The sequence below is a fragment of the Oncorhynchus tshawytscha genome, linkage group LG08 (assembly GCF_018296145.1).
Source record: "Oncorhynchus tshawytscha isolate Ot180627B linkage group LG08, Otsh_v2.0, whole genome shotgun sequence".
In the NCBI taxonomy this organism is placed as follows: Eukaryota; Metazoa; Chordata; class Actinopteri; order Salmoniformes; family Salmonidae; genus Oncorhynchus; species Oncorhynchus tshawytscha.
The window spans coordinates 81,169,660-81,193,080 of NC_056436.1; the positions used below are offsets into that span (position 1 = coordinate 81,169,660).

Here is a 23,421-nt window from a genome sequence, read left to right on the forward strand (position 1 = left end):
ATTTTCAATGTCAGAGTACAGTATTTTACCAGATTTGAAAATGTCACGGCAAAATATTCTCGTCCAAATCCGACTTTTCAGTGGTTAATAAATCCATTCCTCCTTTCACAAAGCCGTGAAACCTTTCCTTTACAACGACAAACTTGACATCGTCGATCTGTTTGACGAACACGATGTTTATAATTGTCTTGAATAGATCTCTATTGTGCTTCTTTTCCACAGCATCACTGCAATTCATCTGAGGTTTAAAAGTATTCAGCACATCCGATGGATTCACTTTGCCGCCGTGCTCCAACAAATACGTCTAAATAGTTTATATAGTCAAATACAGATTTTTCATTGTTCACCTCTTCCCAGATAGCGGGAAAATGTTAACTTATTGTTCTGAAACTCTCCGCTCACCGACTGTCCCGTCCGTCGTCTTCTATGATGATGCGTCGAGGGTCCCCCACCACCACTACCTGCTGTTTCCGGTGCCAAGCCCAAATATTTTTAATGGGAAATTAGAATATCTTTGCAGTGCAGGCCAAGGGTGCCAGACCGGTGAGCGCCATATGCGCCTTCACGTCTCAGTATCATCCGCTTTTCTTCTCCCAGTTTAGAGAGAGCGGATCTATTCCATATTATCGTAGTCCAGTCTAGTTTTCCACCTTGGTTTTCTTAAGCAGAATAGTTTTTGTTATTGTGCCAGTTTATAAAACACCTGTTATTAGCCTACATGTTGTTGTAACAAAGTCATAATGCATGCTTGATGTATGACGGGTGGGGGCATTGACTATTGGCATTATTGTTCTCCAACTTCTGTATTTACAGTTTATCATCCGGACCAGACCAACACCGCGCAGAGGGTCTGTCTGTGTTTCTCCGTTCTTAAACCTGTTCTCATGGAAACGGGTCATTTGTCTCCCCTCTACAGTACCAAATCAGAGCAATAGAGGCTCCATTATGTCCAGAGCAACAGTCTTACTGCATGTGAGGCTTTAACTAATTCCATTTCAGCATATAGGGGGTGTTGCCACAAAGTAGCCATATTGAATGAATTGAGCTGTTCCACTGTCAACCCCACCAGGTCCCGATGAAGACAGCTCCTCATCAATTCTACTCCCCACGCTTCTCTTCTTCACGATGGCCGCCACGGACATAGACATCTTCGCTGTAAGTAGCCTAGAGATTTGCTGCGTTTCACAATAGTCGTGAATAAACAGCCTAGTGCATTATGCATAGCCTACGTTAGTGTGTCTACTGCTATATGGAGGTATTAAGTAGGAGCTGATTAGGCACGTATGCAGCAGCTAATGTCGGGTATCATCAACACGGGGAGAGCAGTGATTTCTTTCCCGTAGGCTAGATAGCATTTGGAGAACGGTAGCCTACTCTTGACGCACAATTATTTCAATCCTATTCTAGGTTACTTATACAATGTTAATTGATGCTAGGTATGCAATTGAGTCATTTTAGTCGTTGCACTCTGATATTGCTGTCAAAAAAAAATCAAAATCTCGACACCTCACTGTGCTGTCACTCAGATATTAATCCAATAGCCACGCAATGCTACATTGTATCAATTCGGTCCACATATGTATCACTTGTCACTGTCAGTGAAACATTGTAACAGTTGTGGAACTTGTTTATTGTAGCCGCGCAGATATTCCATGTTTTGTGGAGGAAATAGGGTTGATACACAGTAACTACATCGCTGCAATGAAAGGAGAGAGAGTTAAAGTTTCAGTGCAACCCTAGCTAAGAGGCTAGTTAGTTTGAGTTGTTGTGAATTGAAGGTAACCTGGGGATAACCTAATAAGTAGGTAATTAGCAGCCACTTGTCTCTCCATAAGGGAACTGCGCTAATCCTCAGTTCAACACTACAGGAACACACACTGAGGACGTGTGTGTCTGTCAACATATGATATCCTTTCCGTGTTTGTTCATAACGGTAGCCAACTGTCATTCTGATCTCATAGTTATTGAGTTAGTGATTCAATTCATCCCTGCAATTCAGTTTGCACCGCACAAACACACACTACGGCACATGGATGTGAAGCGGATGACAGATTGTGTTTTGTTAAGGGTGATTTTTAAGGGCAGGAGACATGGATCTCCTCACCCTGTGAAATAACAGCTACACAGAAGGATCTTTGTGTGTGTGTGGAGCACTGGGCCAGTGGTACAGATGATTGTTGCGTTGAGCTCATCCTTGTCCTCATGTCCAGCCCTCTGTGATGTGAATAACAACATGCTGGGCCCAGCCCTCTGTGCTGTGAATAACAACATGCTGGGCCAGCCCTCTGTGCTGTGAATAACAACATGCTGGGCCCAGCCCTCTGTGATGTGAATAACAACATGCTGGGCCCAGCCCTCTGTGATGTGAATAACAACATGCTGGGCCCAGCCCTCTGTGCTGTGAATAACAACATGCTGGGCCAGCCCTCTGTGCTGTGAATAACAACATGCTGGCCCAGCCCTCTGTGATGTGAATAACAACATGCTGGGCCCAGCCCTCTGTGATGTGAATAACAACATGCTGGGCCCAGCCCTCTGTGATGTGAATAACAACATGCTGGGCCCAGCCCTCTGTGATGTGAATAACAACATGCTGGGCCCAGCCCTCTGTGATGTGAATAACAACATGCTGGCCCAGCCCTCTGTGCTGTGAATAACAACATGCTTCTGAAGATGGCACAGGGTCTGTCTCAAATTGTACCCTGTTCCCTATGTAGTGCACTACTTTTGACCAGGGCCCATAGGGTTCTTGTTAGAAGAAGTGCACCACATAGGGAATAGGGTGCCATTTGGGATGCACAATCTGAAGACAGCCATGGTTCAGTATCTGGTTATGGGAACATGGATTACATGCTAATGTCCTGGGTTAAATATAACCTAGCATTAGTCAGGCTTTCATCCTGGGTTAAATATTGCTCAGCATTACAGTCAGGCTTTCATCCTGGGTTAAATATAACCTAGCATTACAGTCAGGCTTTCATCCTAGGTTAAATATAACCTAGCATTACAGTCAGGCTTTCATCCTGGGTTAAATATAGCCTAGCATTAGAGCCAGGCTTTCATCCTGGGTTAAATATAGCCTAGCATTAGAGCCAGGCTTTCATCCTGGGTTAAATATAGCCTAGCATTAGGAGGTGGCAGGTAGCCTAGTGGTTAGAGCGTTTCGGTTGCTGGATCGAATCCCCTGGCTGACAAGGTCAAAAATCTGTCGTTCTGCCCCTGAACAGGGCAGTTAACTCACTGTTCCTCGGTAGGCCGTCATTGTAAATAAGAATTTGTTCTTAACTGACTTGCCTAGTTAAATGAAGGTTAAATATGATTTATTTTGATGTATTTTTTTAATTAGTCAGGCATTCAGACACATCTAGTACTAAAAGACACATTGGAAAATAAAGTGATTCTATTGCCTTAAAAGGAAAACCAATCCCACGTGTTTCTGCATATAAAACATCACACCTACAAAAACTATATGAAATGAAATGGATTGATTTGCAGAACCTGATGTTCCTCCCTGTTTTGACATGCCTGGCAGTGCTTTCTGACCTTTGTATCTCAGCGGCATGTCTTTGCCGAGGGGTTATAGTCCTAACTGTTAGTCAGAGAGACCCTTTACAGGTCAGGTATCCAGTCATTTTGTTTAGGAGGAGGTTAACATCATTTACTAAAATGCTCTTAACTGGGGAGGAGTATGTGGTCTTGAGTATAAACAATGTTTATCACTCCTCTTATTTAACCTTTATTTAACTAGGCAAGTCAGCTAAAAACAAATGATTATTTACAATGAGGGCCTACACCGGCCAAACCCGGACGACGCTGGGCCAATTGTGCGCCACCCTATGGGACTCCCGATCACGTCCGGATGTGATACAGCCTGTATTGGAACCAGGGACTGTAGTGACGCCTCTTACATTGAGATGCAGTGTCTTAGACTGCTGTGCCACTCAGGAGACATTATAATATTTTTAAAGTGTTGTTTTTTTCATTTGTACACATTTCTAACATGTGATTGTCTCTCCGCAGAATGAAGAGAAGCGTAGTCTGGAGCTGGGCGGCCATGTTGGGTTTGACAGTCTTCCAGACCAGTTGGTCAGGAAATCAGTCACACAGGGATTCTGCTTCAACATCCTGTGTGTCGGTATGTTGCATCTGTGTCCAGCATTACCTCAAGATCTTAACACGTCTCACTTCTCACTACAGATACAACTCTAGCCTGACTGCCAGTCTATTTCTACTGTAGCTAAAGGCAGGAACATTTCGGTACCCAGACTAAAACATCTTCAGTCGCTACATTTTTATTTTCTCACTCACTCTTTCACATCTTTTTAAAATGTTAATATTTTTTTCATTTCTACTTACTTTCAACTTTTAGTTTTTTGTCTCTCCATCCTCAGGTGAGACAGGGATAGGGAAGTCAACGTTGATGAACACGCTGTTCAACACACTGTTTGAGGCCGAGGAGGCCAGCCACTACCAGAACGGTGTGTATCTGCGGCCCAGGACCTATGACCTGAAGGAGAGCAACGTTCAGCTCAAACTGACCGTAGTCGACACTGTGGGGTTCGGAGACCAGATCAACAAGGAGGAGAGGTGATAGTAGTGCAGGAACAGCTGGGTGCTTCGTTAGCGAGGCGGATAGGAGGTGGTTTGGTGAACCACACTCACGTGATGAGTAACCTTGCCTGACTTCTGGTTGAGATGTTTAGCTCATGGATTTGTGTAGGTACTGTAGGGAGAGATAGCATCAGGACTGTTCAGGCTGTGGTTTAGGGGTTCAGGCCGGGGGTTAGGGGTTCAGGCCAAGGCCGGAGTTAGGGGTTCAGGTCGGAGTTAGGGGTTCAGGTCGGAGTTAGGGGTTCAGGTCGGAGTTAGGGGTTCAGGCTGGGGGTTAGGGGTTCCGGCCAAGGTTGGGGTAGGGTTCAGGCCGGGGTTGGGGTTAGGGTTCAGGCCGGGGTTGGGGTTAGGGTTCAGGCCAAGGTTAGGGTTAGGGTTCAGGCCGGGGTTGGGGTTAGGGTTCAGGCCAAGGTTAGGGTTAGGGTTCAAGCCAAGGTTGGGGTTAGGGTTCAGGCCGGGGTTGGGGTTAGGGTTCAGGCCAAGGTTAGGGTTCAAGCCAAGGTTGGGGTTAAGGTTAGGGTTCAAGCCAAGGTTGGGGTTAAGGTTAGGGTTCAAGCCAAGGTTGGGGTTAAGGTTAGGGTTCAAGCCAAGGTTGGGGTTAAGGTTAGGGTTCAGACCAAGGTTGGGGTTAAGGTTAGGGTTCAAGCCAAGGTTGGGGTTAAGGTTAGGGTTCAAGCCAAGGTTGGGGTTAGGGTTCAGGCCAAGGTTAGGGTTCAGGTTGGGCTCAGTCATTAAATAACCCTTCAGTCAGTCGGTGAAGGTGGGAAGTTAAGACAGGCTGTAGATATAAGAAGACCTACACTGGAGATTCAGCCTCCTCAGGCCCTCTCAACTAGTGGCCCTCCAGCCAACACACATACAGTGGAAAGGATTGGCATAAATGAAGGCTTTGGGTCTTTGTGCAGCAATGAATGGGAAGGCAGGAGAAGGGAGAGGATGATTGGTAGAACTAATGCAATCTGAAAGGGAACTGGAATGGTCCAACAACAGGGGAGTGGGAAAGAGTGCATTTTTGGGATGGTATTATTGCTGCGGTTTGTAACCCAGATACTATTCTATTTGTTTCTTGAATAGCAGGGGAAACTTTCTAGGATATTTTATTTTCTGGTGAAAATACTTCTAAGGAGCTTGAGAGTAAATCATGTATCTGTTCTTAAATGACTGGTCTTAGTTAAAGGTTCAATAAAAATACCTATGTTTTCAGGCCCTGCATCTGAATTGTTTTTTAAACACTTTTCTCAGGGATGTGATTGTTCCCAATTTAATCAGGAATTCCTGCTTTTCTGACATTCTCCATTCACGTGTAATTGAAACTGACCCTATTCCCAAAGCCCAAATCCTGGTCTCTCTGTGCCCTGCAGCTTCAAACCCATAGTGGACTACATCGACACCCAGTTTGAGACCTACCTGCAGGAGGAGATGAAGATCAAACGTTCCCTGTTCGACTACCACGACACCAGGATCCATATCTGTCTCTACTTCATCGCCCCAACCGGACACTCTCTTAAATCACTGGATCTGGTCACCATGAAGAAACTGGACAGCAAGGTAATGTTTGAAATGCCTTTGTTCTTGTATTAGGAGCTGCTCTTATACTTACTGCCCTGCAGGAATATACTGTTGCAGGAAAACATGTTTGGACACTGATTTGTTAGCATCTGAAGTGTTGGACATCATAAGAGTTGAACAGCACCTGGCAGCTCTCCTGAAGGATACTGACAGGTGTTCAGGTTCAGGCACAGCTCCCCTGAAGGATGCTGACAGGTGTTCATGTTCAGGCACAGCTCCCCTGAAGAATACTGACAGGTGTTCAGGCTCAGCTCCCCTGAATGATACTGACAGGTGTTCAGGCTCAGCTCCCCTGAATGATACTGACAGGTGTTCAGTGTCAGGCTCAGCTCCCCTGAAGAATACTGACAGGTGTTCAGGCTCAGCTCCCCTGAAGAATACTGACAGGTGTTCAGGCTCAGCTCTCCTGAAGGATACTGACAGGTGTTCAGGCTCAGCTCCCCTGAAGGATACTGACAGGTGTTCAGGTTCAGGCTCAGCTCCCCTGAAGGATACTGACAGGTGTTCAGACACAGCTCCCTGAAGGATACTGACAGGTGTTCAGGTTCAGGCTCAGCTCCCCTGAAGGATACTGACAGGGTTCAGGTTCAGCTCCCCTGAAGGATACTGACAGGTGATCAGGCTCAGCTCCCCTGAAGGATACTGACAGGTGTTCAGGTTCAGGCTCAGCTCCCCTGAAGGATACTGACAGGTGTTCAGGTTCAGGCACAGCTCTCCTGAAGGATACTGACAGGTGTTCAGGTTCAGGCACAGCTCTCCTGAAGAATACTGACAGGTGTTCAGGCACAGCTCTCCTGAAGGATACTGACAGGTGTTCAGGCTCAGCTCACCTGAAGGATACTGACAGGTGTTCAGGTTCAGCCTCAGCTCCCCTGAAGGATACTGACAGGTGTTCAGGCACAGCTCTCCTGAAGGATGCTGACAGGTGTTCAGGTTCAGGCACAGCTCTCCTGAAGAATACTGACAGGTGTTCAGGCACAGCTCTCCTGAAGGATACTGACAGGTGTTCAGGTTCAGCTCTCCTGAAGGATACTGACAGGTGTTCAGGCACAGCTCTCCTGAAGGATACTGACAGGTGTTCAGGTTCAGCTCTCCTGAAGGATACTGACAGGTGTTCAGGCACAGCTCTCCTGAAGGATACTGACAGGTGTTCAGGTTCAGCTCTCCTGAAGGATACTGACAGGTGTTCAGGTTCAGCTCTCCTGAAGGATACTGACAGGTGTTCAGGTTCAGCTCTCCTGAAGGATACTGACAGGTGTTCAGTTTCAGGCGCAACCAGTTACATTTTTATCTCAAAGTAGAGCTGAATTGCGTTTTTGACGCTTGCGTTTATGTCAATATAGAAACCATAGTAGACCTGATGATGCACTAGCTGCCCCTCCCTGTACTCCAGGTAAACATCATCCCCATCATTGCCAAGGCAGACACCATATCTAAGAGCGAGCTGCACAAGTTCAAGATCAAGATCATGTCAGAGTTGGTGAGCAACGGTGTTCAGATCCACCAGTTCCCCACTGAGGACGAGGCTGTCACCGAGATCAACTCCTCTATGAATGTGAGTCTGATTCGCACGCACACACACACGCACGCACGCACGCACACCCTTGTCTTCTCACAATGCAGTTGTGTATGCCAGGCATCTGTATACTGTAATCAGGTTGCTTGCGTCCCTGATTTACTGCGTCAGCCGAGGAGCCAATTGATTGAAAGAGACAACGATGTCCTCTTCCTCGATGCCTTAAAAAAACAAAAAATGACAGTCTTATCATGCATTATAACTGCATCATAATGCATTATTCAGTATCTGCAGGCTTTAGTAAAGTGTTACTAAATGTTTATATATCAAATTCAATCCTTTGTTCCAGGCCCATCTGCCCTTTGCTGTGGTGGGGAGTGTTGAGGAGGTTAAAGTGGGTAATAAGATGGTGAAAGCCAGACTGTACCCCTGGGGAACTGTACAGGGTATGTATATCTCTATTGATCCTGTACCCTTGGGGAACTGTACAGGGTAGGTATCTCTCTGATCCTGTACTCCTTTGGAACTGTACAGGGTAGGTATCTCTCTGATCCTGTACCCCTGGGGAACTGTACAGGGTAGGTATCTCTCTATTGATCCTGTACTCCTGGGGAACTGTACAGGGTAGGTATCTCTCTGATCCTGTACCCCTGGGGAACTGTACAGGGTAGGTATCTCTCTATTGATCCTGTACCCCTGGGGAACTGTACAGGGTAGGTATCTCTCTATTGATCCTGTACCCCTGGGGAACTGTACAGGGTAGGTATCTTTCTGATCCTGGGGAACTGTACAGGGTAGGTATCTCTCTATTGATCCTGTACCCCTGGGGAACTGTACAGGGTAGGTATCTCTGATCCTGTACCCCTGGGGAACTGTACAGGGTAGGTATCTCTCTATTGATCCTGTACCCCTGGGGAACTGTACAGGGTAGGTATCTCTCTGATCCTGTACCCCTGGGGAACTGTACAGGGTAGGTATCTCTCTATTGATCCTGTACCCCTGGGGAACTGTACAGGGTAGGTACCCATATCATTAATGCATCAATATTACGCAATCACTAGAGACCCATATCATTAATGCATCAATATTACGCAATCACTAGAGACCCATATCATTAATGCATCAATATTACGCAATCACTGGAGACCCATATCATTAATGCATCGATATTACGCAATCACTGGAGACCCATATCATTAATGCATCGATATTACACCATCACTAGAGACCCATATCATTAATGCCAATATAAAATTGTTATTTTCTCAAATACGTATTGTTGCTAACTTGCCATAGAATGACCAGTCCCTTTCAAACTATAAGGTATTTGTCACCATATTAAACCAACCATATAACCCAGTCCTGCTGTGTTGTGTTGATCAGTGGAGAACGAGAGCCACTGTGACTTTGTGAAGCTGAGAGAGATGTTGCTGAGAGTGAACATGGAAGACCTGAGAGAGCAGACTCACGCCAGACACTACGAGCTCTACAGACGCTGCAAACTGGAGGAGTTGGGCTTCACAGATACAGACCCCGACAACAAACCCTTTAGGTGAGATCAGCTCTTGTTCAACGTTACATAGCGGGCAGGTTGTCTACCTTTTTTTTATGTGCTGAAGGTTTGTCATCAAATATGAATAATATGAACTGAAATTAGACTCGTGTTGGAAGCCCAAATACAGCCGAAGCTGGCTTCAGAACACGTAGTACTTACCGGCCCCTGGAGATCATCAAATAGCCCATGGACATCAAAACAGTCAGATACCTAATGCACATTCTAGAATTTAAATATAGGATTCATCCCAAATGGCACCCTATTCCCTACATAGTGCCCTACTTTTGACCAGGGCACCCTATTTCCTACATAGTACCCTACTTTTGACCAGGGCACCCCATTTCCTACATAGTGCCCTACTTTTAGGGTGCTATTCGGGATACAAACCTTAATACCATATACCTGTTTAACTGTAACTTCCTTGTCTTCCCTCACCAATCAGTCTGCAGGAGACGTATGAGGCCAAGAGGAAAGAGTTCCTGGGGGATCTGCAGCATAAGGAGGACGAGATGAGACAGATGTTTGTCAACAAGGTGAAGGAGACCGAGGCAGAGCTGAAAGAAAAGGAGAGAGAGGTAATCATTCATTGGTGCTTCTGGGAGTTGTCTTGTTTAGATGATGATACTGTTCTTCTCCTCATGTTGAGAACATGTTCTAGACTGTGGCTAGGGGATGAGACGTGGTTGTTTCTGGACTGGGCATTAGAATCGAATCGGCCATGTGCCCATGTGTCTACAGAGCATTTTGGGAGCATCTAACAGTTTTGAACTGTTTGCTCAGTGTAGCATTCTGAGACATTTCCTTGGATGTGCTGCTGCCAGTGATGATTTTTTTGCATGTAAATCTTGGTGGGGCAAATGCTCATTTATATATATATATAATATATACATTTATTTATTTTTTGACACATGCCAGCAAAGTCACTACACAACACTAAACTTTACATGAATTGCACTATAACTGTGACAAACGGTGCCCACAAACTGTTAGGGCCTACAAAGCTGTCCCAACAGTAGAGTTTTCTTTTCATCCCCATGGAGTGAATCCTTACCACTGTTACACCAGGCTATCAGCGGAGCCTTTTCTGGCAGCAAAATAGTTCATTGAGCCTCATTTACTGACTTAAAAAAAACAAACAGCTGATATGGCTGACTTGTTTAAACAGATGTGGTTTCTCCTGACAATTGAGATGTACAAACTATGGCATAAGGGGACAGTGAGTGGATAAGAGGCCATCCGTAATTTTGATTAAGACAATAATGAGCGAGCTAGGATGGACGTAGTCATCACTATTTGTTCTGCACTTTTGAAATGAACAGCGACATAATTCAGAACATGGGCCGTTCTTAGTGTTCGCCCTGTACACCAAGTCAGAACCGCAGGATAAATAAAGGGAAAATAAGCAGACAATGAAAGCTCTTACAATATTCAATGATAACATTTCTCTAAAACAGGCTATAGGCTACATGTGCACCACCAAGTCAGAACAGTAGGCTAAGTTATGAAGGGGAAAAGGATTAAATTAGGGTGATGCACCTGGGCTACTAACAGCTTACTACACAACAGACACTTAGTATTACTTTCTTAGCTACAGTATACATATCTCCCTGGCATATTACATCATTTATGCAGCAGCATAGAATACATTTTTGGACTCACCTTGTTGTGTTGTGCTCACTTGAACAGGAAGGTGGCGCTGCGGTCCATCTTGTTGGCAAATTTTGTCATGAAACTTTGTCATCAAAGTCTGTTATTCTCTGGATTTATGGTGCTTTCAAGACAACTGGGAACTCAGGAGGCCCGAGTTCCTGACTTGGAATTCTGCCCGTTCAAAGTGTATTTTCCTAGTCGGAGCTAAAAAAAAAATCCCTTAGTCACTGAAATCTGAGATTTCCCAGTTCCGAAGTTTCCAGTTGTTTTGAACGTGGCACAAGTTTTGCTGGATTGACAGCATAGCCAATGTATTCAACATTTTCTGGCCCATGGTGCTGCGTGGGCCAGAAAAGCTTGGAAAAGAGACCCTTACACCCAGACTTGGACCACACACCTTCTCCACCAAATAGCAGGGGAAGCAAAATAGTGATTGCTTTGCAACGCCTGCAGTTAGCCACTGATTCCTTCCAAACCACTCATTGTTGAATTTGCGATTTCCAACTTCCTGTGTAATGTTTATTTCCAATGGCCAATGAGCACTGATATGTTTTATCCATAATTTTTCTCCGTATGACAAGGATTGAAAAGGATTTACCAGTAGATTGTCGACTTGATTAATGACGACTGCTTGTCTAGCTTGCTCGCTAAGATTTTGAAAGTATGATATTGACATGATCAGTCCAATCAAACGTGATTTGACTTTATTTTATCTGTGGCCAATGACCTTCAGCTTTCTTGGATGGGCACTTCTAATGTAAATCTATGGCAGCACCCAAGAGGGCTTGAACTTTTTAGCTCTCCCTGTAGATTATGCGGTGACGTAGTGTCCCCATGAGTGACCAGAACACTGGGCCAGTCACGGCACAACTAGAGAACATTACAAACCCATACGCTCTGTGTTTTCCGCTGGCTGCCCCACCACCACAGAAAGCACTGAGCTAGGCTGAAACACATGCATTTTGGAGCTGCCTTAACTAAAGAAAGCACTGAGCTGGGCTGAAACACATGCATTTTGGAGCTGCCTTAACTAAAGAAAGCACTGAGCTGGGCTGAAACACATGCATTTTGGAGCTGCCTTAACTAAAGAAAGCACTGAGCTGGGCTGAAACACATGCATTTTGGAGCTGCCTTAACTAAAGAAAGCACTGAGCTAGGCTGAAACACATGCATTTTGGAGCTGCCTTAACTAAAGAAAGCACTGAGCTAGGCTGAAACACATGCATTTTGGAGCTGCCTTAACTAAAGAAAGCACTGAGCTAGGCTGAAACACTTGCATTTTGGAGCTGCCTTAACTAAAGAAAGCACTGAGCTGGGCTGAAACACATGCATTTTGGAGCTGCCTTAACTAAAGAAAGCACTGAGCTAGGCTGAAACACATGCATTTGGAGCTGCCTTAACTAAAGAAAGCACTGAGCTAGGCTGAAACACCTGCATTTTGGAGCTGCCTTAACTAAAGAAAGCACTGAGCTGGGCTGAAACACCTGCATTTTGGAGCTGCCTTAACTAAAGAAAGCACTGAGCTGGGCTGAAACACCTGCATTTTGGAGCTGCCTTAACTAAAGAAAGCACTGAGCTGGGCTGAAACACCTGCATTTTGGAGCTGCCTTAACTAAAGAAAGCACTGAGCTAGGCTGAAACACATGCATTTTGGAGCTGCCTTAACTAAAGAAAGCACTGAGCTGGGCTGAAACACATGCATTTTGGAGCTGCCTTAACTAAAGAAAGCACTGAGCTGGGCTGAAACACCTGCATTTTGGAGCTGCCTTAACTAAAGAAAGCACTGAGCTGGGCTGAAACACCTGCATTTTGGAGCTGCCTTAACTAAAGAAAGCACTGAGCTAGGCTGAAACACATGCATTTTGGAGCTGCCTTAACTAAAGAAAGCACTGAGCTAGGCTGAAACACATGCATTTTGGAGCTGCCTTAACTAAAGAAAGCACTGAGCTGGGCTGAAACACATGCATTTTGGAGCTGCCTTAACTAAAGAAAGCACTGAGCTAGGCTGAAACACATGCATTTTGGAGCTGCCTTAACTAAAGAAAGCACTGAGCTAGGCTGAAACACATGCATTTTGGAGCTGTTGAAAGCACTGAGCTAGGCTGAAACACTTGCATTTTGGAGCTGCCTTAACTAAAGAAAGCACTGAGCTGGGCTGAAACACATGCATTTTGGAGCTGCCTTAACTAAAGAAAGCACTGAGCTAGGCTGAAACACATGCATTTGGAGCTGCCTTAACTAAAGAAAGCACTGAGCTAGGCTGAAACACCTGCATTTTGGAGCTGCCTTAACTAAAGAAAGCACTGAGCTGGGCTGAAACACCTGCATTTTGGAGCTGCCTTAACTAAAGAAAGCACTGAGCTGGGCTGAAACACCTGCATTTTGGAGCTGCCTTAACTAAAGAAAGCACTGAGCTGGGCTGAAACACCTGCATTTTGGAGCTGCCTTAACTAAAGAAAGCACTGAGCTAGGCTGAAACACATGCATTTTGGAGCTGCCTTAACTAAAGAAAGCACTGAGCTGGGCTGAAACACATGCATTTTGGAGCTGCCTTAACTAAAGAAAGCACTGAGCTGGGCTGAAACACCTGCATTTTGGAGCTGCCTTAACTAAAGAAAGCACTGAGCTAGGCTGAAACACATGCATTTTGGAGCTGCCTTAACTAAAGAAAGCACTGAGCTGGGCTGAAACACATGCATTTTGGAGCTGCCTTAACTAAAGAAAGCACTGAGCTAGGCTGAAACACATGCATTTTGGAGCTGCCTTAACTAAAGAAAGCACTGAGCTGGGCTGAAACACCTGCATTTTGGAGCTGCCTTTCTCAAGAAAGCTAAACAGAGACCATGTTTGTATGCGGCTTTATTAACTCAATATAATTGAGCTTTGTTTGCAAACTGATATGTGACATGTATTAATGCCAAAATAACATGCAAAACGGGCACAATTTTTTATTTTTTTTTGCTTAACGGGTGGGCCTGAAAACAGGTGGGTCTCTGCTCCACATGCCCTGAATGACGGGCTGCTGACTGTATCATTAGACCTGTTACCAACCTGTTACCAACCTGTCTCCCCCTCCTCTCTAGCTCCATGAGAGGTTTGAGCAGCTGAAGAGGATGCACCAGGAGGAGAAGAGGAATCTGGAGGAGAAGAGGAGCGATCTGGATGAAGAGATGAACGCATTCAACAGGAGGAAGGTGGCAGCTGAGACGCTGATGGGTCAGTCTCTACAGGGATCCTCACAACCGTTCAGAAAGGACAAGAAGAAGTACGTATTTTATTTCTCTCACTTATCCTCTCAGTCTTTCTCCTTTTTCACTTTACCTTGTCTCTCTCTCTCTCTCTCTCTGTCTCTCTCTCTCTGTCTCTCTCTGTCTCTCTCTGTCTCTCTCTCTCTCTCTGTCGCTCTCTGTCTCTCTCTCTGTCTCAGTCTCTGTGTCTCTCTCTCCTTTTTCACTTTACCTTGTCTCTCTCTCTCTCTCTCTCTCTCTCTCTGTCTCCGTCTCTGTGTGTGTGTCTCTCTCTCTCTCGGTCTTTTTCCTTTTTCACTTTACCTTGTCTCTATCTCTCTCTCGGTCTCAGTCTGTGTGTGTCTCTCTCCTTTAGTTAATTGTTTTGTTGTGTTTATCATTCAGTCCATTGTTTCATATACTATAGCTCTAGTGATATCTGGCATCTCCCATGCAAGTGTTACATTCCAGAGGGTCCTTGAGGGTTTCAGTGTCAGGGTTTAGACCTGGATAACCAATTGACTCACTATAGCCAAGCTTCAACTGAGCAATACGCTATAGGAGCAGACTGATCTGCTTGTCTCTATGGAGTCGACACTCACACAGCACAGTTGCAGTCAGGAAGTGACTGATGATATAGCATTACAGTGCCAGGAGACATCTTGGCTTGGAAACTGTGATACAGGGGACAGATTGAGTCTGACATTGTGTGCCCAGACACTGGGGGAGGTCACAGTTTGCTTTGTCACCCACCGCCTGATGCTTGTGGTTCTGCAACACACACACACATACAAACACAATAACACACACACTACACACCACCACCACCAGACCGTCTCTGCATAATGTGACCTGTCAGTCTGCATCTCAGCTAGGCTAGGCTGGGTCACTGGTGTTTATCTACACAATAGGAATTGATAGGGTAACACTAGTCTTTCCTCCCTGCCTCTGTGTATGATAACACATATTTTACACATTTGCCTAGACTGTGATAACACTAGCTACATTTGAATGGTGTTATCATAGAGGCTGTGGACTGTATGTGTCATTCACTGTTTGGGCACTACCAGAGACCACTATATATTTGTCTCTGGGTGACGCTTAAATGGTTCAGAGTGGTAGCCTATTCAGTTCACAGTTAGACATCTTAGATGGTAGCCTATTCAGTTCAGTTAGACATCTTAGATGGTAGCCTATTCAGTTCAGTTAGACATCTTAGATGGTAGCCTATTCAGTTCACAGTTAGACATCTTAGATGGTAGCCTATTCAGTTCAGTTAGACATCTTAGATGGTAGCCTATTCAGTTCACAGTTAGACATCTTAGATGGTAGCCTATTCAGTTCACAGTTAGACATCTTAGATGGTAGCCTGTTCAGTTCACAGTTAGACATCTTAGATGGTAGCCTATTCAGTTCACAGTTAGACATCTTAGATGGTAGCCTGTTCAGTTCACAGTTAGACATCTTAGATGGTAGCCTATTCAGTTCACAGTTAGACATCTTAGATGGTAGCCTATTCAGTTCAGTTAGACATCTTAGATGGTAGCCTATTCAGTTCACAGTTAGACATCTTAGATGGTAGCCTATTCAGTTCACAGTTAGACATCTTAGATGGTAGCCTGTTCAGTTAGACATCTTGCATAAAAAAGAAGCATAGTTACACGCTACTGTCTGTGATTCTATCCCAGTGTCAGCCTGTCTATTGTAATGGAATAATGGTCTCACTCCTCAGACCTCAGAGACTTGTTGGACATTTAACTTAATAGAGTCTCGATGACAGGAATTGTTAAGAAGCACGCTGATGAGGAGGAGAAAGTGTGACGAAATGTGAGGAAATAAGAAGGTTGACTATTGACTACGACTCTGATGACTCGTTAATGTGAAAGTTATAGTGCCCTCTACTGGACACTTCCCATATTTCATAATATAACTATTTGTGCGAAGATGGACGTATCATATAACAGTTTTGTTCACTATGTAAAACCTGAAACGGATATGACGTTGAAATAATTGCGATCATTGCTAACGCAGCGTTCTCAATCTAGTATTTTGTTTTTACATACGATATTTGTCTTTGATTTTCCAATTCATTTATCAAATTCTATACAAGTTCCTTTTACCATATTTTTACCATATTTTTTGCCATATTTTCTTTCTTCCCTCTTTCAGTTGATTCATGGCCGCGCAGCAACACCAAGGCAACCAGGAATGTGTATCTTCATCACCATGGGAACAAGGGACTTATTTGTATCTTCACGTTTACCTTCAGGCACTATTTTCATTCTGAAATTGTATGAATGGCCTCAGTGACACACCTCTTTGACACTACATGTGAGAGAGATGTGTGATGAGCTGGCTGTGAACCCCTATGTGTATTCAAGGATCAGAAAAGCGACCGGTACACAGTGGACTTTATGAATACGTCCCAAATGGCACACTATTCCCTGCAGTATATAGTGTACTACTTTTGACCAGGAACAATAGGGTGTCATTTGGGACACCTTTTATCTCCGGTGCTGATTCCACAAGAGTCAGCACTGTGAAAAGCAAATCTGAACTCTGTTATGACAACTTAGCATAAGTTGTTTTACATTCTTGGTGTGAACGTGTGTCCATCTACCATGGGAAACATACCATGGGAAAAGTCTAATAATTCATCCATTGCTGTCTTACATTAATACAGAACTTGTATACTGTATATGAATATATGCATATTAATACTATATTTGTTTTTTTATATATATATATTAAGGATTAGTTTATGATGCTGTAGCTAGGTAGAGTACAGTATATTTAATAATAATTTATTACGTTTCTATAGCGCTTTTCAAAGAATCTCAATGTGCTTCAAAAACAAACATGCAATATATAACAGCCTCCACTCTTCTGGGAAGGATTTAACCCCTTATTTTTGGCACTAAAAAGTCGCTCTACATACGTACATACACACACCCGATCGACCAAAAGTATGTGGACACCTGCTCGTCAACTATCTCATTCCAAAATCATGGGCATTAATATGGAGTTGGTCCCCCCCCCCTGCCCTTCGCTGCTATAAAAGCCTCCACTCTTCTGGAAAGGCTTTCCACTAGATGTTGGAACATTGCTGCGGGGACTTGCTTCCATTCAGCCACAAGAGCATTAGTGAGGTTTTGCACTGGTGTTGGGCGATTAGGCCTGGCTCGCAGTCTGCGTTCCAATTCTTCCCAAAGGTGTTCGATGGGGTTGAGGTCAGGGCTCTGTGGAGGACAGTCAAGTTCTTCCACACTAATCTCGACAAACCATTTCTGTATGGACCTCGTTTTGTGCATGGGGGCATTGTCATGCTGAAACAAGAGAGGACCTTCCTCAAACTGTTGCCTCAAGGTTGGTTAGCATAGTATCATCTAGAATGTCAATGTATAATGTAGCGTTAAGATTTCCCTTCACTGTAACTAAGGGGCCCGAACCATGAAAAACAGCCCCAGACCATTATTCCTCCTCCACCAAACTTTACAGTTGGCATTATGCATTGGGGCAGGTAGCGTTCTCTTGACATCTGCCAAACCCAGTTCTGTCTGTCGGACTGCCAGATAGTGAAGCGTGATTCATCACTCTGGAGAACGAGTTTCCACTGCTCCAGAGTCCAGTGGCGGCGAGCTTTATACCACTCCAGCCGATGCTTGGCATTGCACATGGTGATCTTAGGCTTGTGTGTGTGACTGCTCGGCCATGGAAACCCAAATAATGAAGCTCCCGATGAACAGTTATTGTGCTGACATTGCTTCCAGAGGGAGTTTGGAACTCGGTAGTGAGTGTTACAACCGAGGACAGATAATATAATTACGCGCTACGGGATTCAGCACTCCGCGGTCCCGTTCTGTGAGCTTGTGTGACCTACCACTTCGTGGCTGAGCCGTTGTTGTGCCTAGACGTTTCCACTTCACAATAACACTTACAGTTGACCAGGGCAGCTCTAACAGGGCAGAGATTTTACAAAATGAGTGGTTGGAAAGGTGGAATCTTATGACAGTGCCACGTTGAAAATCACTGAGCTCTTCAGTGCGGGCCATTCTACTGCCAATGTTTGCCAGTTGTGATTTCATGGCTGTGTGCCTGATTTTACACACCCGTCAGCCACTAATTTGAAGGGGTGTCCACATACTTTTGTGTGTATATACACTACCGGTCAAAAGTTTACTCATTCAAGGGTTTTTCTTTATTTGTACTATTTTCTACATTGTAGAATAATAGTGACGACATCAAAACTATGAAATAACACATGGAATCATATAGTAACCAAAAAAGTGTCTAAATATATTTTATATTTGATATTCTTCAAATAGCCACACTTTGCCTTGATGACAGCTTTGCACACTCTTGGCATTCTCTCAACCAGCTTAATGAGGTAGTCACCTGGAATGCATTTCAATTAACAGGTGTGCCTTAAGTAGATTTGTGGAATTTCTTTCCTCTTTAATGCGTTTGAGCCAATCAGTTGTGTTGTGACAAGGTAGGGTTGGTATACAGAAGATAGTCCATATTATGTCAAGAACAGCTCAAATAAGCAAAGAGAAACAACAGTCCATCATTACTTTAAGACATGAAAGTCAGTCAATACGGAACATTTCAAGAACTTTGAACATTTCTTAAAGTGCAGCCGCAAAAACCATCAAGCGCAATGATGAAACTGGCTCTCATGAGGACCTCCACAGGAAAGGAAGACCCAGAGTTACCTCTGCTGCAGAGGATTAGTTCATTACAGTTACCAGCCTCAGAAATTGCAGCTCAAAAAAATGCTTCAAAGATCAAGTATTTGATTTGATTTGATTTGAAGTAACAGACACAGACTCAACATCAACTGTTCAGAGGAGACTGTGTGAATCAGGCCTTTATGGTCAAATTGCTGCAAAGCAACCACTACTAAAGGACACCAATAATAAGAAGAGATTTGCTTGGGCCAAGAAACACGAGCAATGGACATTAGACCGGTGGAACTGTGTCCTTTTGTCTGGAGTCCAATTTGGAGACGTGGTGTTGGTGAACGGATGATCTCCGCATGTGTATTTCCCACTGTGAAGCATGGAGGAGGAGGTGTGATGGTGTGGGGGTGCTTTACTGGTGACACTGTCTGAGATGTATTTAGAATTCAAGGCACACCTTACCAGTATGGCTACCACAGCATTCTGCAGCAATACGCCATCACATCTGGTTTGGGCTTAGTCCCACTATCATTTGTTTTTCAGCAGAACAATGACCCAACACACCTCCAGGCTGTGTAAGGGCTATTTTACCAAGAAGGAGAGTGATGGAGTGCTGCATCAGATGGCCTGGCCTCCACAATCCCCCGACCTCAACCCAATTGAAATGGTTTGGGATGAGTTGGACCTTGGAGTGAAGGAAAATCGCCAACAAGGGCTCAGCATATGTGGGAACTCCTTCAAGACTGTTGGAAAAGCATTCCAGGTGACGCTGCAAAGCTGTCATCAAGGCAAAGGGTGGCTACTTAAAAAATATAAAATATAAAATAAATGTTGATTTTTATAGATTTTTTGGGGGGGTTAATACATGATTCCACGCACGTTATGTCATAGTGTTGATGTCTTTACCATTATTCTACAGTGTAGGAAATTGTAAAAAATAAAGAAAAACACTTGAATGAGTAGGTGTTTTGACTTTTGACCAGTAGTGTATGTGTACATTTTACAGGAGCTCTATGCTTAGGCTGCTATTAGGGCTCCATGGCAACTATACTATGCAATAAGGGTGAAAGCTACCATTCTATACAATTGAATTAAATATGCAAAAGGAGCGATGGCATACAGAGGTGTAGAACATGCCTCTGACTGCTGTTTGTTCTCTGAATGTAACTGTTAAAGGGAGAGAAGAAGACCTCTGTATGCCTTTTCATTCCAATAAAGAAGTATAACGGAGTTCACTCGGGCCGTGTATGCTTTGCTCTGGGACTTCAGAAGGTGAATCATGGATTTATCAATGTCGTATATTTATAGCCTACGTGTATCATGTACACTGAGTTTTACCAGCCACACGGATCACTTCTCTGTCCTGTATCGCTTGGCTGACGACTCAAACTGAAGTCTTCCATTGCTCTATCGTTCACTACGTAGTTCAGTCTGAGACGGCCGTCATTGAAGTCGTTTGTGGTGACGTCAAAATGAGGGGGGTTGTACAAAACATAGTCAGTCATCAGCGATTGGATCATCTCTAACCAATCAGAGTATCAAAGCCAATGACACGTTTTAAAAACACTGCTTTAACCAAGTGTGTTCTGGCCCAACACATCGGTTTCAGGGACCAATCAGAAATCCATTCTAGATATCGTCTGGGAGTTACTCAGATCCAGACTCATTGCTGAGAGGAAGCTAACGTCTGTGGGCGTGGCGTAGCATTTGGCCGGCGCAAGGAGGTTGGGTAGCTGCATGATCAGATGTAGTAGGGCATCTTTAAAATACCCAAAACGTGGTTGACTGTGGTGTTAACCAAGACCTGGTTGACTGTGGTGTTAACCAAGACCTGGTTGTATGTGATGTTAACCAAGACCTGGTTGACTGTGATGTTAACCAAGACCAGGTTGTATGTGATGTTAACCAAAACCTGGTTGTCTGTGATGTTAACCAAAACCTGGTTGTCGGTGATGTTAACCAAGACCTGGTTGACTGTGATGTTAACCAAGACCTGGTTGTCTGTGATGTTAACCAAAACCTGGTTGTCTGTGATGTTAACCAAGACCTGGTTGTCTGTGATGTTAACCAAGACCTGGTTGACTGTGATGTTAACCAAGACCTGGTTGTCTGTGATGTTAACCAAGACCTGGTTGTCTGTGATGTTAACCAAGACCTGGTTGTCTGTGATGTTAACCAAGACCTGGTTGTCTGTGATGTTAACCAAGACCTGGTTGTCTGTGATGTTAACCAAGACCTGGTTGTATGTGATGTTAACCAAGACCTGGTTGACTGGGATGTTAACCAAGACCTGGTTGACTGGGATGTTAACCAAGACCTGGTTGACTGGGATGTTAACCAAGACCTGGTTGACTGGGATGTTAACCAAGACCTGGTTGACTGGGATGTTAACCAAGACCTGGTTGACTGGGATGTTAACCAAGACCTGGTTGTCTGGGATGTTAACCAAGACCTGGTTGACTGGGATGTTAACCAAGACCTGGTTGTCTGTGATGTTAACCAAGACCTGGTTGTCTGTGATGTTAACCAAGACCTGGTTGACTGTGATGTTAACCAAGACCTGGTTGACACTGGTGTTTGTGGGTCAAAGTTTTTTTTCTTCTCCCAACCCTGCATTTCTCCCACCAATTACTTTAATCTGATTTTATTTTAACCTGAGTGCTAGTCTGTTTGTGCTATCATGCCTACTGTAACGTGTATGTATGGCTTGCCAATGAGCAGTGGAGTATACAAGAGCACAAACAGGTTTGTTACCAGGCTAGTTTTTATTGGGTTATCTGAGTTACATAAGGGAGATTTAGTTTTATTGTTCCCAGGCAATGAATCAATGAATAGCAGGTATTGTCATAGTATTAACCTGCTTCAAGCGAGGGGTAATTATGTAGTGAACAATTAGTCTTGTGATTGGCACATGCAAAATACTGGTCCTTTTGAAATAGTAGCTTACGTGTAGCCTACTTTTAGTTATATAATCGTCATGTCCATAAATGTACCGTACACAATTCCCAAAGTAGTATAGTTTGTCAAGTAGTATAGGCTAATGTTCTGTTAATGCATTATAACTTTCCTGGACATGCAGTATGTATGCTTGTGTATGCTAGCCTGCCTGCTTGTCTCCTGTTCAAATCAATGACCTGAGCTTTTTCTTTTTCTTTTCATAGCTTCTTTAGTCTTCCGTCTGCGTGCTCCCTAACAGCAGGAAGGAATTTAAATTAGAAGACTGACTTTCTACCACGCCAAAAGGATGGCTGTTTTATTCTTCCCCTATTGACAATTAACAATCTATTGAGCTTACTATTTTTTACAGTGTGATTCGAAGCTACATTTTTGTAAAAAATATGTGCATCCTAAATGGCACCCTATTCCCTATAATGTGCCCTACTTTTGACCAGGGTGGCACCCTATTCCCTATAATGTGCCCTACTTTTGACCTAAGCCTCTGGTTAAAAATAGTGCATTACAAAAGGAATAGAGTGCCATTTGGGATGCATTCCTTGCTGTGCTGTGCTCTCCTTCCTGAACTCTTCAAGTGATGTTCTTACCTAATACCTAGTCTTGGAGTCTTCCATACAGCTCAGCATATTAGTACACACGTTCTCTAATAGTCAGAAAGTATATAGGCTATATATAGGGCTATAAAGTAGTGCATTATATAGGGTGATATTGGAGATGCAACTTTGGTTGAATAAAAGCTGATGCTCTATAGCATGCTTCTCTGCATGACATTTTACACATTACTTTCTTCAATAAGCATAAGATAACTAGCCGAGGTGCCAGTCTGTTTCTGTTCTAGAAAGCAGTTGGTAAGAGAGCAGTAACCGACTGGCATTCAGGCTGCAAGACAACAATTTTCAGATTAAAATCCCCCAGAGTTTATTAAGTAGTTCATTAGGTTAATACATGTGTTTTCCATGCTGTTGTCAGGGTTTATTTACCCTGACTGTTCTATGTATTGACTAGTGACTCGTCTTATTCCACTGAAAATCTGTAAGACTTTTATTAAGGACGCTGCAACCTGCAAGAGGTTGTTACGGTTGTCTATTTATAAGAAATAAGAACTTTATTTAACAAACTGTGACTCTGTGGAATATGATCTATGGATTAGTCTACCTACTTAAATAGTAGTGATCTTTGTGCTATGGTGGTTGGGATTGTATCATTTGATGGCTATAGATCAACCACCAAGGTGTATTTGTCTGAAATTAAGAACAATATTCCAGAAGAACAAAATGAGCTTCTTTCAATTGTTATTTGAAATTTACACTAAAACTACAAAATATAAATGTTATCCTAAAGTGTCCAAGATTATAGTTAAACAATCTTTAAAATAAGTCATCTTATAGAAGTGATTGATTATATCGTATAGATTTGTATTTGCTCGCTATTAATAAAGCTACTTTAAAAAATGTTTTCACCTCCTCTTTCATTCAATGTTCATGAATACATTCTGACAGCTCTTAAGTTTGGTTTGTACCTCTTCTCATGTCGACACAGGCTAATAGGGTGTCAAAGCACCACCGCAATCTCTCCGCCTTGAGCCCCTGGCTTTCTAGACTGTTCTGGAGTCCAGAGCAATGACGTGTGGTCCAGGCACAGAGTTACTGGTTTCCA

The 23,421-nt window shown here is 43.8% G+C and overlaps 1 protein-coding gene across 2 annotated transcripts; it reads left to right on the forward strand.

The window, feature by feature from the left end:
* Positions 1-827: 827 nt before the first annotated feature.
* Positions 828-23,218, forward strand: LOC112241410 (septin-8-A). Of its 2 annotated transcripts, none has more exons than XM_042326061.1 (10): positions 828-1,155; positions 4,021-4,135; positions 4,392-4,587; positions 5,973-6,159; positions 7,574-7,735; positions 8,046-8,142; positions 9,080-9,248; positions 9,694-9,826; positions 13,985-14,166; positions 21,972-23,218. In XM_042326061.1, exons 1-10 carry the CDS (start codon positions 1,126-1,128, stop codon positions 22,024-22,026), a joined length of 1,326 nt encoding a protein of 441 aa, XP_042181995.1. In that variant the 5' UTR covers positions 828-1,125; the 3' UTR covers positions 22,027-23,218. The 2 variants fall into 2 exon arrangements, with proteins under 2 accessions (XP_042181995.1, XP_042181996.1); XM_042326062.1 differs by lacking the exon at positions 21,972-23,218 and adding an exon at positions 16,298-17,088.
* Positions 23,219-23,421: the final 203 nt, after the last annotated feature.